General features: G+C 41.2%; 1 protein-coding gene across 3 annotated transcripts in view; it reads right to left on the bottom strand.

Annotated features, from left to right (window-relative positions):
• The window catches only part of kcnq1.1 (potassium voltage-gated channel, KQT-like subfamily, member 1.1), a 50,445-nt gene extending 38,708 nt beyond the window's left edge, over positions 1-11,737 (bottom strand). For all 3 annotated transcript variants that reach the window (XM_085407467.1, XM_085407483.1, XM_085407474.1), the window contains exons 1-2: positions 11,118-11,737; positions 3,911-4,001 (exon numbers count right to left, since the gene is read on the bottom strand). In XM_085407467.1, coding sequence (XP_085263593.1) covers positions 3,911-4,001; positions 11,118-11,479 — 453 coding nt within the window. In that variant the 5' untranslated portion in view covers positions 11,480-11,737. The remainder of the gene's footprint in view (positions 1-3,910; positions 4,002-11,117) is intronic.
• Between the last annotated feature and the right edge of the window lie 3,442 nt (positions 11,738-15,179).

Genomic DNA, 15,179 nt, shown 5'->3' with positions numbered 1-15,179 from the left:
ATGGTCTGTCCAAACTACAAACGGCTGGGCAGCGCCCTCCAGCCAGGGACGCCATTCCTCTAGAGCGAGCTTAATGGCTAACAGTTCCCTGTCCCCAACGTCATAATTTTGTTCAGTAGATGAGAGACGGCGAGAGTAGAAGGCACAGGGATGGAGCTTACCCTTCTGTTGCTGGGATAGAATGGCCCCCACCCCTGTGTCCGAGGCATCCACCTCCACGACAAACTGCAGGCCGAGGTCAGGTTGAACCAGGATGGGTGTGGAGGAGAAACGAGCCTTCAGGAGGCTGAAATCCCTTTGTGCTGACTCCTTCCAGCAGAAGGGAACCTTGGGAGATGTGAGACGAGTTAGTGGGAGAGCAAGCTTACTGTAGTCACGGATGAATCGTCTGTAGAAATGAGCAAAACCCAGGAAACTTTGGATTTGCTTGCGGTTTGTCGGGACGGGCCAATTATTGACAGCTTGGACCTTAGCTGGGTCGGGCCTGAGATTACCCTGTTCAATGATGTAGCCCAGGAATGAAACGGTGGTCACATGAAATTCACACTTCTCACCTTTCATGAAGAGACAGTTCTTGAGAAGACGTTGCAAAACCAGCCGGACGTTCATGTTCAGAGACGGAGCGTGAAAAGATGAGAATGTCGTCAAGTTAGATGAACACAAAGTGGTTAAGGACGTCTCGGAGCACGTCGTTGACAAAAGCCTGGAACACAGCTGGGGCATTGGTTAGACCAAACGGCATAACGAGGTACTCAAAATGGCCCAAGTGTGTGTTACAAGCCATCTTCCATTCATCCCCCTCTTGTATCCTAACCAGATGGTACGCGTTACGCAGATCCAGCTTTGTAAAAACTGTGGCCCCTTGGAGCAGTTCATAGGGTGATATCAGTAGTGGTAGTGGGTATTTGTTTTTGGTGGTGATATTGTTGAGGCCTCGATAATCTATGCACAGCCGTAAGCTCTTGTCCTTCTTAGCAACAAAAAAGAACCCCGCCGCAACAGGGGATGATGACGGGCGAATCAGACCTGCGGCGAGCGACTCGTTAATGTACTTTTCCATGCTGTTCCGTTCAGGCTGTGAAAGACTGTATAATCGGCTGGTAGGAAATGGGGCGTCTGGGAGAAGATCAATTCCGCAGTCGTACGGCCGGTGAGGGGAATGAGAACGTGCTCTATCTTTACAAAAAACCTGCTTAAGATCGTGATAGACTGAGGGCACAGATGAGAGATCGGGTGACTCTGATGGTGGGGGGTTACTCTGAGGGTTCGCGGGTGGAGTTGCGGCTTTTAGACAAGACATATGACATTCCTCTCCCCACCCTAGAATGCTTTACTTCCTCCAATCCAGGACTGGGTTGTGTTGACATAACCAGGGGAACCCTAAGACTAGTGGTGACTAGCCTTAAACACAAATAACTGCAACATCTCAGAATGATTACCAGAGAGGGTTAATGATATTGGCTCAGTAATACGGGTGATATCCGGGAGACGCTGCCCACTGAGGGCGGTAACTTGGAGTGAGTGTGGCAGTGGTTTAGTGTTTAGTTTTAATTCTTGAGCGAGGGACTCATCAATGAAATTCTGCTCTGCACCTGAATCAATTAGTGCATGGAGTGGGTGAGAAACAGAACGAACCGTTAGTTTAGCCGCAAGCATCAAGCGAGGAGGAGATTGTGAACAGGAAACTTCGCCCACCCGTACTCTCCCCTCTACTGGCGGGCGCGGTCTTTTGGCTGGTCAGGACAGTAAACGGCCATATGGCCCTTACGGCCGCAGTAGAAGCATTCACCAGCTCTCCAACGCCGTTGTCGCTCTTCCGGCGTTAATCTGGAGCGTCCTATTTGCATGGGTTGCTCACTCTCGTCTTCATAATTCCTGTTCCGTTTTCCCATTCCACTTGCCATACCTCCGCCGGAGGCCAAGGGTGTGAACCCATAATGAGTTCCGCCCTGGCGAGAGAGAGAGAGAGAGAGAGAGAAAGAGAACTAGAGGGAGAGCGAAACAGCTGATCAGCGACCAGCTGAACCGTGACACTGACATTTAGACAGTGCTTTATCCACGTATCACATCGCACAGACAAAATCAAAATATACATCGTAACTCGGTCACTGTTAATTGCACCATCATCATTTTTAAAAACTGATTTAAAGACAGCTGTTTAGCAAAGAACAGAAGCCTTCTGCATCCCAATTGGGCTTGTTTGTGTTACGTAGGCCAACACAAAGAGACAAAACAAAGGTGCCGAGCAGATGATAGAAGTCATATAAAAGATCGGATGAGGAGACTCAAAAGGGAGGACAGGCTGTGAGAAAAAGAGGTGAATCTTGCTTTTGATTTGTATTCTTTTAAACCTCGGTCACACTTCTTCCGTCTTTCAGAAACAAGTGGGTCACAGACTGCTGATCAGGATAATTAAAAATACACAAAACCAGTTTAGATTCAGCATTTCTTGGCAAACGCACCCTGCATATCTTTACAGCCTAACAAGTAAGTCTACAACCTTAAAAAATATATCCATACATTTTTTTAGAACTGTCTTCTTTTCCTTATCTTGTACTCGCACATTGCTACCTTTCGTGGATCACTGCAACCATCAAGCATGAAGATCCCGATACTGTCAGTAATTGCTTGAAAGTGTTGTTGTGACGTGTATTTGGTAGTTTGTCTGGTCATACGGCACAGCAGATTTGACACGAGGACCTTGGAAACTGTCAGTGAATTCAATACAGCAAACAATATATTCATAAAATAATTGCAAACCTGTTTCGTAGCCCCCTGCTTATGATCCCCATGACTCATTTCTGTTGTCAAATGAAATGTGAATTGTGGCCGTGACTGTACCTGTGGATGTGTGTGGTTATTATAGCACAACATGAGGTACGGTAGCAGGACCTCCTGTTCCACAGTGACTCCTTTTTTATTCCTTGTATGCCTACTTGAAGCTTACAGCAGACCATCAGGAACAAAATCAGATTGTTTTTATGTCATAAACTTTGGTACCTCTAGAGAGAGTAGTCCCTCTAGTACTCGCTGGGTCACTGAGCATCTAGCAAACACCTTCTTTATGATTATGTGCAAACAGATCTTTTTTTGGAATCCATAGTATTAATTCTTTCTTCCCCCGTGGTATCTTCAGTCACTGTGTCCTGGTTGGTTTGATTATGTATTAAAAGGTGGTAACTGAGCCTTCAGCACTTCAGAGGAGATTACAGCATGAGAATGCTGCATTATTTATAGGCCTCACTCTAAGCTAAGGTCATGGAATGGCCATGGTTAGATGAAATAAACATTAACTGATAAAAGGGAAAAGAACAGCAAACAACTAATCACCTGCAGAATACAGTATCTGACTCAGTCTGTCTCTATTGTCATAATCACAATGGCTACTAAAGGACCTTTTTTGCTTTTACATAAACAGACACAATATAAAAAAATGTCACGTAATTATGAAAATTTCTTGTCAGTATCACTAAAATTTTATATAATGACAAGGTATATTTAAAGATGTTAATGTCTACACAGTCTACACAGAGATACTTTAACTCATCTACTTGGTAACATTCCTATCCTTGCCTATGGGCATAAGCTGTGAGCTATGACCAAAAAAATAATATCTGAGATACAAGAATCGGATGTCTTGACCATTGCTTGGAGATAGGGTGAGACGCTTGGTCATTTTGGAGGAGCTCAGAGTAAAGCCACTGTTTGTCTAAACAGTTGAGGCGGTTCCAGCATCGGACAGGGGTACCTTCTGGATGAAATATTAAAGCTATTGTAAAATTTGTTGTCCACGCTATGTAAAGCTCTATACACAAGAAAAAACCCAAATAACAACAAACCAGGCACAAACCAATGTTCTTTAAGAAAATCTCAGTTGTTCCTTTTCTTAATTTTAAAATTGAACACTCACCACCCAGAAGAGTGTTGTATGCGCCAGGGCCTGGTACTGCTGAATGGTAGAGAGAACACTGAGGATCAAACAGGCCAAAACTATCAGAAATCTGCAGAGAATGAAAGAGAACATACATTAATCTTGATTAAAAGGTTTTATGAAGTTTTACAATACAGTTCATACATAGCACCATAATTTTTTATAACATCCAATTGCATACTACTAGCCAAATGGATATTCACTATCAATCAGTTTTATTTTCCCTAAGTCAAAAGTTTGCATAAATTGTCAGTCAAGACATGTAACTGCAAAATCCTCACTCCATTTTTCAATACCTCACCTCATATTTATGTTAGCAGTTCACACTTTGATTTAAGCTGCAAAAATTCAGTCAGCTTTGGTGTCTGCTTTGGGTTTAAGCTTCTGAACAACCTTACAAAAAAAAAAGAAGGTTCCAGACAGCATGGCATTATGTTGTATTTTTACCATGAAAAGTATTTGATTGAATCTGAGAAAACATTCAAGGACAGCCCTCTGGAGGAAATAGTAGGAACCTTTTGAACTCAACCATATGAATGCAAAGCACATGATAAACTTGTCAAATAATAGGAACACTGGTTTGCACACAACCCACAAGCAGTATCAACAAACATGAAATTGCTCTTTAACATTCTCCTTATCCCTCTCAAGGTCACAAGCATTTCAAATGCAGAAACAATGAGATGTCTGAAACTCCTCATACTACTTGAGTAATATATATTGTTGATATAAAGCTTTAAACTGCTGTGACACTAAACCAAAAACCTACTACCCATGTGACCTTGAGATTAAATTCTAACAATGTTTTTGTTATTTGAAAGAAAAGAGCAGACTTTATTTAAAAAGTCTACACAGTACCTTGTAACATAACATCAATTTTATTGATTTTTTCCCTCTGCTGTTCATAAAAGTCAAAGGGAAAGGTTTTGTTTAATTTGACGACATTAAAGGAAGGTGGAAAAGCAGGACTAACTGTAATATAAGTGATAAACCATTTTCAAACCCATAACCTTCTCACATGTGCTTCAGTCCAACAAGACAGACGTTCGTGTTTTAAATTTTTATCATTGCAGTACTGCAGTAACCTCAGCTTACAGAGCTCAAGTAATGCTAGTGTTAAGCATTGCAATTCTTTAGCCAATAATTCAACAGCTGCTCATCACATATGATCTACTTTTAAATCACAGGGTGCATTGCTGAGAACCAGAGTTAAACACAGTTTCTAGTCATATCTCTGATCCCATATGACACCACAGTTAAGATAGTATTTTACTGTCCTCTTTCACTTCATTATGATGTCACCAGTGATGCCACGGCCGTGTTACCGAGCAGTGTACTCGCACTTTGGCAGCTTAACAGAACTGTCATGCGATACTTCGCCGAAAAGTTGCCAGGAGGGCCAAGGTTAAAATGATTGGCTTTTCATTTCCGTTACCTTGGGAATGGAATGTTGCTGATAAAGGGCAAAACTTCTGAATGGATTCTTGTTTCAATGTCAGTGTTTTTGCCTGCCGTCAGACAGAAGAAAACTTTGATGACTAACTCAGACACAAATGTATTGCTGTGTCTCTGCAAACATACATGGAAAAACAGAGTTTGTACAATTCTAACAAGCCTGGAAGTCAACAGAGTTATGATTACCTTTAATCTTAAACACAGCCTGAACTCTCTTAAGCAAGTTTTTTTTGCAATTTCTTAGTGTTCAGGAATACCTCTCCAGGCTTCTTGAAGGACATTCAAAGCTATTCTTTGGACGTTGGGTGCCTTTTGTTCCATTCTCTCTCAAGACAACCCAACACTGCTTCAAGTATTGTTTAGCTCTGGGCTCTGAGGAAGCCTATCCATGACTGATAGTGTTCATCCCTCCTTAAGCCCTATTGCCACTGATTTTCAGTCCAGTTTTCGTGTACCTCAGCCTTTTCTCCCTGTTTTCTTTCTTTAAGAATAGCTTCTTGACAGCTGCTTTTCCAATGAGACTATTTCTGATGAGGCTTCAGTAAACAGTAGCTGGATCAAATGAAGGGCCAGATACATCTCTCAGGTCTTGTGTCAGGTCATTGCTAGATTTTTTTTTTCTCAATTTTTCCAAGTACACGACTTTCTTATAATGTTCATCTGTTGCAGATGGTTTCTTTGAGGGCTGCCTCTTCTTTTGTCCTCCACTTGTCCAGTTTCCTTTGATTTTTTGAAGGACACTCTGTACACAATGCTGAGATGTGCCAAGATTTTGGCCAATAGCTCTTTGGGAATCACCCTGTTGGTACAAAAATGCTATTTTATGCCTGTCAAACTGTGCTGTTCTTGGCATTTTATTTATTTATTTATTTATTTTAGATTCAAGGAAAGAATTATATGTGCTTTTGTGACAGGCTGCAAGTAAGAGAGTGCCTAAAGATACATTTTAAAATGGGCTGTCTGCTAACGTGTGTGTAAACTCAAAACTGCTTGATCCAGTGAGTTAGGTTATACCTGAATGAATCATAGGTCAGTGTTAAGTGGCTCACTGATCAAAAAACCCCAATAAAACAAAAAAGCTTTGCACATATCTTTAACATATCTACATTGTACACATGTTAAAGAACACCAGATTATGTGTGATTTTTGTTTCTTTTGGGAAAAGCAGATTTACAAGTGGATATGTGTGTTACTTAACCAAACAGCTACAGAATTATAGTGAATAATTACCCGTTTTTCACACGGAAAGCAACATGAATACAAACAACATCACTTAAAAAATTTACTTTTTATATAACTAAACAGGTGAAATAAAAATCTTTCAAAGATAAAAAGAAAAAGTTTAATTTAATTATTTATTTAAGGCAAACTGCAAATGTAGTAAGTGTTTCTTTCTTTCGGAGGAGGGCTAAGAGTAATGCTGTTTGAAGTTACCACTTGGATGAAAGTGACATATGAGCTACCTAATCTACAAATTAAACCAAAACCGAGACAACCTGCAAACATGCAGCTAGTCCTGTGACATTTAGAGAGATAACATTATCAGGTTATTTGGATGACGTTACTTTCAGCTGATTAACCTTCACATAGCTCCAAGTTCCAGGATTAATTGCAGGACCCCACTGAAATTTCTCTTGTTTACTAAGGAAATATCACTGTATAATGTTACCAACGCTGACCTCGGTGACAACATCTGTGAATAAGTGAGTCTTCTTCTAAATGAGTTGCTGCTCTTCGACATAGAGAACCTTCAGCAGCTATAATGCTGTAGAGTTTGGAAATTACAATGCTAACTACATTTACTGCAGAGAGTCCATCTGTTGTATCACTGCAGTGCACACATAGACACTGTGTATGTGTGTGTACGTATGTGCGAGAAAAACAACACCTCAGTTGTTTCTATACTCCCGGCTATATAAGAATGACAGCTGTAACTAATTTAACTGTACACAAATATGGTGACAGCTGGAGCTGTAAAATGCTTAGATGATTGAAAAATGTAAAATAAAACGACCAACAAAAAAAGAAAGAAAAGGAAAAGAAAAAAAACCCAATTTTATTAGTCTAATCTACTTTAGGTGCCAAAGTTGGCACTAAGTACAATCCAGACTCATATCAGGGACACTGCAGCTTTAGTGGCGAGTGAAACCTGAAGCTACATGAACTCACCCCATCACCTCCAAAGCCACCACAGCCCTAAATATTCATTGTCTTGTTCCAATGTGAAAACACTCCTGTATGGAAACTTTACATGTGGAGAGTTACAGTTTCCAGTCAGTGTTTGCACCACGAAAACCCTTATCGCCACACGCTACAGCTTCAGTTCATTGAAGACTGGCCAGGAATCGAAATAACCCCCTCTGTGTGTGTCTGTGTTTAGCTTAAACACAGACACAGACACACACGCACACACAGGCATGAATGTGCACGCCACACATCAACACAGATAAAAGACTGAGGAGAAACCTGCTCAGGGCTGGTGCATAACACAGCTAAAGCAGCTTGTCTTGTCTGAAAGGACCGAACAAGTAGATAATGCAGCACAGTAAGCTGACTCTTCAAAACGACATCTTCAGACTGCTGCCTGTAAAAATGGAAGTAAATACATCGAGGAAGAGCGAGCCACATTACACAAAAAAGGTCAAAATGTTCACCGGTAAGAACATAGTGTAATTTGTCAGACTTTATGCTAATCTGTGACAGAGGCAGTTAAAGAGAAGATCAAAAGAAACACAGCTGAACATCAAACTTTCCAAACCATACACTCTGTTATGCTAATGGTTGTAATTTGTCAGTGAAGCGCCGCTTAAATTATTTCAGAGCGTTTGAAATCCCTGTAAACATACACACTCGGTATGCTGAGAATACACTTCTGCTTTCTTTATATTCATCGGAGACTATCTAACTTGTCAGTCCCTCTCCACTATAACTGCACCATCATATTTCACTTCCTTGACCTCCAGGCCTATAGATAATACAGGCTCTGTGTTGCTGTCTGGCACCCGTGGGCTTGGTGTAGCAACGGACAAAATAATACATCGGCTAAGCTACATAGGCACCACTGAACTCTAAACAAAAGCTCAAAGCTTTGCTCCTATCTATTATTGATGGACACATTCACTTGCAGTCTGTTGTGCAGCGAGTGTAGAGACAAAGTGGGGGAAAGGATAAGAGTAGCAATGCTGCTGACCATATAACTAGCTCTTTCATTCAGCTGTCACGTACCATGAAACCCCCCGCAATAAAACAGAGATAAATCAATCAAAAGAAAAAGAAAACTATAAAGAAAACTCAGCCAAAACTTTGGCCGATATCGGGTTAGGGTTAATAGTTCAGAGATACCAGCTCCTAGATGATGAGTAGTCTTGTGTATGTGCTTCACTGGGTAACTTAGATCTTAGCTCCATCTAAACTGGAGGGAAAAAAAGTTGCTTAATTGAAAAGAATAACTTGATGTCTCTTCTTATTAAATCTTCTTATCAAGGTTGTCTTTGACTGAACATCCTCTGCTAGTTAGTCTGAAAAAACAAACACTTTTCATTTGATTTTTCTCTTCATTTCCCAGTTGATTGATCCATCACCAGCATGTGGAATGGCTTCATAACACAATGCTGAGTTTACTGTGGGACTCAAGACTCGTTTTAAATGTGGTGCTACAAGAAAAGCAATATGTGGAGCGAGGCTTTCTTTCCAATAGCTAAGTATATTTTATGATCATTTCAAAGGAAATGCATGGGCCCTTTCTTTTTAAACATAATGAAACATTCCTCAGACCCTTAAAGCATGCTATATCACTAAACTGACTTACATATGCATTCACCTGCGCGCACGCGCACACACACACACGCGCTTCTGATAAGGCTTTGGGTCACTCTGGTGTTTGAGTTCTGGGTCAGTGATAAGGCGGTACTTGTTCCTAACTGCCTTTCTCCCACTCAAACATTTGCAAAACAAGGTACTAAGCTGACACTAAAAACCTGCTGCATGGTTACACACTATACTTACAGCAAGCACCTGCTGCTCTCATAGTAGCAATAAAGCTCTGTCTTAAATGCACAACAATACGCCACCATATTAAACCTAATGATCTAATCTAATCTAATCTAATCTAATCTAATCTAATCTAATCTAATCGTTTTGAATATCTTCAAATGTACTCCATTTTTCAAAAAGCTGAATCTGTATGTGCGGCACTAAGAATATTTTTGCCATTAAAGGGTGCCATCGAATTGCCTTTATGTCCTGAAAAAAAGACTCCCTCCATCTCCCAATCGTGGCAGTTTCTCCTTTGTTTACCTTTGACCATGTACACTGCTAACAGGGACACAGTTAGAAAGGTGAAAGTGATTATTCTGCTTGCACATCACTATATTTAGTACAAATTTCAGAATACAAAGTACAGTGTGACTCTCGCAGTGATCCCCAGAGTATTATGATGCCCTGCATTTACTTTTACATCTTTTCTTTTACATGCAAAAAGAAAACCCAGACAACAACAACAAAAAAACCCAACAAATAAGAATTTCTCAATTTGAAAAAAAAATGTCAGGAGAGCGGAAACCTCGTAACCCAGTTTTCCAAAATGATCACCTGCACATGTAACCTAATCTCATCAAACCCCTGTGATTTTGCCTTCTTGAGACACCATTGCAAGATTTTCCTATAATTGTACAGTACTAACTTTACAGTGTCAACTCATTCTCAGTAATGTTTTAACATGTTTGAGTTGCACTGTGTTTGCCTTTGCTCCCTTTGAGCCACTGAGAGTAAGCCGCTCTGACAGGCCGAGTTCCCCTGCATCACCTCCGACACCACAGGGTCACCGGGTGGCACTGCCAGACAGGGCCACTACCTCCTCTAAAGCACACATGCTGCCAAGTTTAGCTGCCTGCTATCAGTGCCAGCAAGTGGGGACAGACAGCACACGGTGGGGTTGTGCTCGGAGATCATATCCCACATTCCTAAACCTGGGCCTGAACTCTCCATCTTGGATATATCAGACTGTGAGTTTACTGGACATGGGTTACACTTAGAAAAATAACGAAAGAAACACAAAGATAGCATGATATCAGTGGTGTACAGTATTTATCCTCAGTAACAACATTTCATTTGCCAAGAAAGACAAAGTATCAGTTTTCTAATTTTCATGACAGTGGTACTTTATCCCATATAACCTGAGCCACACTTGATAAACCCCACTTTTATGTTTTTATAAAAGGTAGTCCTTCATACCGATCATGCTGTCAGGAAGGGAAAACACTGAAACATTTCCTGCTGGGCTGAATTGGTTTTTAAAGTTCTCTTGTCAGAGGCTTGCTGAATACAAAACACCTCTTTGCTGCACACAAACTGTTCTGCAAAATTAAATGCCCACTGGTGCTGAGGAAAATAGTCTCCCAAATGAAAGATCTGTATAATATTCCTATACTCCTCCTGTGAAGGCTTGTTTTGTCCAAGACTCTCTTGTCTGTGATGAATTACATGCATTTTTTAAAAATCTGCCACGGTAAGACTAAAATATCCATATAATGTTCCTAAAGGGACCTCCGGTTGTGCTGCGATATCTGTGTAGCATCTTTATAAAATTCATAGGATTAACAGTTCTTTGTAGTGAGGACTTCCAAGGCTCTACATGAGCAATTAACTCCCTGTTTAATTAGGATCTTAGAGTTGCAATTATGCCCTTGAATACCCAGTGGATCTGGGTGATTAGGAAAATAAAAACACTCACACTGTGAAGTGATACACGAAGCATTTCCAGCCAGACGGCCTTTCCAGAAAATTATACACGCGCCCTTGGATGTAGGTTCGGGTGAGGACTGGACGAACCCCGGTGCTGTACACCGACATCCGCACAGACATCCGGGGATGAGAAAAATAAGGGTGGAGGTGAACGGGAGGTATATCGTTGGGGGTACACCCGTCCTCTGGCATTTTGTCCCTTTCACAAAACGTGTTGTTGCCCACAGGTGTCCCTGTTTCGGGCTCACTAAAAGTAATTTCTGACAGCTCCAGATCCGGTGGTCTTTTTCCACGTGCCAAACCAGAACTCCTCCGTGTGTTCTCCTGACGAGGGTCGGAAGAATTAGACATTATAGCCTCCCGTTAGTCTTCTGTCGCTGGCTTAACTTTTTTTTTCACAGTTATTTTTTTCGGTCACTGACTCAAACGGACAAATGTTCGCCCATGTGCGCTCACCTTCTGTTGCGCGCCCGATCGCACCAAGGCACATAAAACTGTAACATAAACTAAGTTATTAATGCTCCAGATCACCAGCGGGGTTTCTTTAATTTAACTTTACAGCTCTCCGGGTTGTCGAGGATATGGCGAGTCCCAGCCTTCAATGGAAACCCCCCCCCCTCCCTTGCTACTTTCAGGGCACTTATCAGCTTGGAGAGCTGTCGCCAGGCGGTGCGCTGCGAGCCGCCAGCTGTTCAGACTATTTACTGTAATGCAGAACTGCTTAAAACAATCTGAACCTGGCGAACTCCATCACAGTCGCGCGACGAGCTTTGGATTAAACCATCTCTGCAAAACAGTGACACGCATTTCTATTAAAAGTAGAGTTGGCTTTATAACGACGTTAATGAAACTGCCACTGTTCATTTATGCGCGCGTGTCCAGCTGGGCCAGAACTTCTTAACAAAGCACATCAGGACACCTCGCACCTTAAGTTTACATGTTAATGGAGTTTCACTTCTGCATAATAAATCACTTTAAGTAGCAGAGACTGAACAAATGTGTAAACAAAAGGGTGACCACACGATATAAATTAAAAGGAACCCGTTTCATTCAAAGGTCTTTTCATATCGATATTAAATTATTAGACAGCAACTAAAGTTGTTGTTTATATTTCGTTCAATTCAACAGTCGCTTCAAGGCACTTTATATTGTAAGGTAAATACCCTACAATAATACTAAGAAAACCCCAGCAATCATAGAATCATCTGTGAGCATGCACTTGGTGACACTGGGAAGGAAAAATTCCCTTTTGACATAAGAGAACTTCCAGCAAAACCAGGGGAGGGGAGGGGCAGTGATTTGTGACCAGTTGGGGTTGAGGGTAGGAAGCTAGGGCAGGTTAGCACTGTTGCCTCACAGCGAGAAGTTCCTGGGTTTGAATCCATCATCTGGCCGGAGTTCGCATGTTCTCCGCCATATTTAGTGGGTTCTCTCTGCCTTCTTTCCATAGTCCAAAGACATGCACTGAGTGGGGTTAGGTTGGTGATCCTAAACTCTAAACTGGCCATAGGTGTTAGTGTGAATGCAAATGGTTGTCTGTCTCTTTGAGTTAGCTCTGTGACCTGTCCAGGGTGTACCTTGTTTTTTTTGCCTGGGATAGCTTCCAGCCGCCCAATGACCTTGAATTGGATAAGCCGCAGAATAGATAGATGGGTATGTGATGGCTTCTTCTTTTTTGCAGATTCCCTAAATGTCTCTATCGACAGCAGGTGAGCATTCAGTATCATATAAAGGCCAGAGGTCTCATTCAGCGCTAATCATTTCATATTGTCAGTATATGATGCGACTGCTATATTGGCAGGTTAGGATGTGACCTCAGTAACCTGTTTTATTACACATACACACAGACGCCTACTGGAACAAATGTGTAATGAGCAGTGTGTGCGAAACGTGTCTCCAACCCCTTTTCTGCAAAGAAACCACTTGATTGGCTGAATTAATGTGTTAAGAAGTGCGTAGAATTTCCTTCCATTGTTTGAAGAGGCATTCAGCCTCAGTCATTTTCCATCATTAAACTGCCAGTTTGAAGTTTAACATTAGCAGTCATTGTGTGAAAGTCATTGGTGTTTGGGAGCTATACAGAGCTCTCCTCTGCACACCTGTTCCCCACACCACCATTGAAACTACTAAACATCGCTGCACTGTGTGCACCAGTGTGTGTTTTTATTAGGTTTTTCACCTTTTGATATCCTCTTCTTATCTCTTTCTTTCATCCACTCAGACCAGAGTGCACAAAATATGAAATAGCTTTTAACAACTGACAAGAGAGACCGTATTACTATTATCACCTTCTTAAACTGGAATAATACGATCTACTGCAGCTTAAAATTTCTATGAACATGTGGATGTTACTTGCTTTACATGAGCTAAAATAACACTGGTGTTAGGCTAATTGAAAACTCTTATACATGGAGCTTAGTTTGACAAAGTTAGCCTGTTACTCATTCATTTTTAGCTGTGACCTTGACTAAGAAAGTGCAAGGAGGAAGAAACAAGTCCCCCACTGCAGATTTTAATAGGAGTCCAGTGGCATCCACGTGATGACAGGATCTGTTGACAGGTAGATATTAAAACAATTCTAACTGGGTCTTGCTGTTAGATGCCACTGCTACATTTGAGATTTTGTTCATAATAAAAAAGGGCAATTATTCTAAATGTCATCATTCCAATGTGCATTTTATTGTGCGGAGGAAATAAAATATTGAATTTCTATTTAAAAGCAAAAATGGCAACACTTAGAGATGCTTAGTCATTGCAAAAGTAATGAGATCTGGATTATCAATTAGTCAGCAAAATCATTTTTTAAGCGAAAAAGACAAAAGATTTTGCTGCATTAAAAAAATATAACACCTACTTGCATTTTTGAATGTAAATAACAACCTGAATTCAACATGATCAACAGAGGACACTCCAACTCCACATCACCTAATGCAGTCATGTTGCATAATTTCTTTTAATTTTTATTTCTTTTTTGTACTCTTGTGAGCAAATAATATTAAAATTTTGGTTATTGTTACTCATGTTCAACAACCAATTTGGAAGACTGAATCCCCTCAAAGAAAAGACACCCTCCTCCTACTGAAGTTGACACCAGAGGGCAGTCAGAAAGCTATTGTTATTCACTCAGGCATATCCAGATTAGAAAAGGGGATTCTTTTTTTGTTGTTGTCCCAGGCACCCAGCTGAGAAAACAGCAACTCGTAATTTAGTTTGCAGTGAGAAGACAAGAAATAATATTGCACTGTAACCAACTAATGATCACAAATACACACACACAAAAAAGTGTGTGTGTGTGTGTGTGTGTGTGGGGGGGGGGGGGGGGGGAGCGAGAACAGAGAGAACATTTAAAAAGATTACCAGTGGAATACAAACAGTTTCCAGTAGACTCATCTTCCTGGTCATAAATATGTTGAACTTAGAAGTAGTTACATAAGGTTGAAATGTCTCCGCAGGGTACTCCACAGATAGTCTTTCCAAACAGTCTGTCCAAGCGTTCAGCCCAGTCAGTTGAAATTAGTCATGGGATCTCAGACTTTATTGTCCTCCATATTTATGAGTAATATAAACACATAAAGAAAATGGGCTCCATCCCTCGATGGCTTTATAAACAAATGATCAGTGACAAAGCCCATTCATGTAAAGACCTTAGTAATGAAGCCACAACATATAATGCGTGAAGACGTGTTCGTGTTGTACGTTTTATGATGTAACCCAATTAATAATGTCTACACCGCGTGCGTCACTGTGCACTGATGCTCTCGTACACATGCTGTCTGTGGCCCCATTCAGGGCTGCATCCTTTGAAGTCTGTGTTTCTTTACCAGATATGACAAGGCTGTCCCCTTCCAAAGGCTCTCCTGAATGCAGCCTGAGAAATGCTTGTCGCTTTTGCCTGCAATTGAAGAACAAAAGTTGGTGTATCCCTCGCAGTGTGCATACGCCAGTGAGGGAACAGCACTGGAACACATAAAAAAAATTAAACTATTATGTATGTAAGACCCACCAACCGGAAGTTATCACATTTGTACAGACTGCCACCCCCACCACACAA

Source organism: Rhamphochromis longiceps, linkage group LG1, assembly GCF_057381845.1.
Source record: "Rhamphochromis longiceps isolate RC_006_pf linkage group LG1, R_longiceps_female_GT1.1, whole genome shotgun sequence".
NCBI lineage: Eukaryota > Metazoa > Chordata > Actinopteri > Cichliformes > Cichlidae > Rhamphochromis > Rhamphochromis longiceps.
This window is presented reverse-complemented; position numbering and strand designations above follow the sequence as displayed.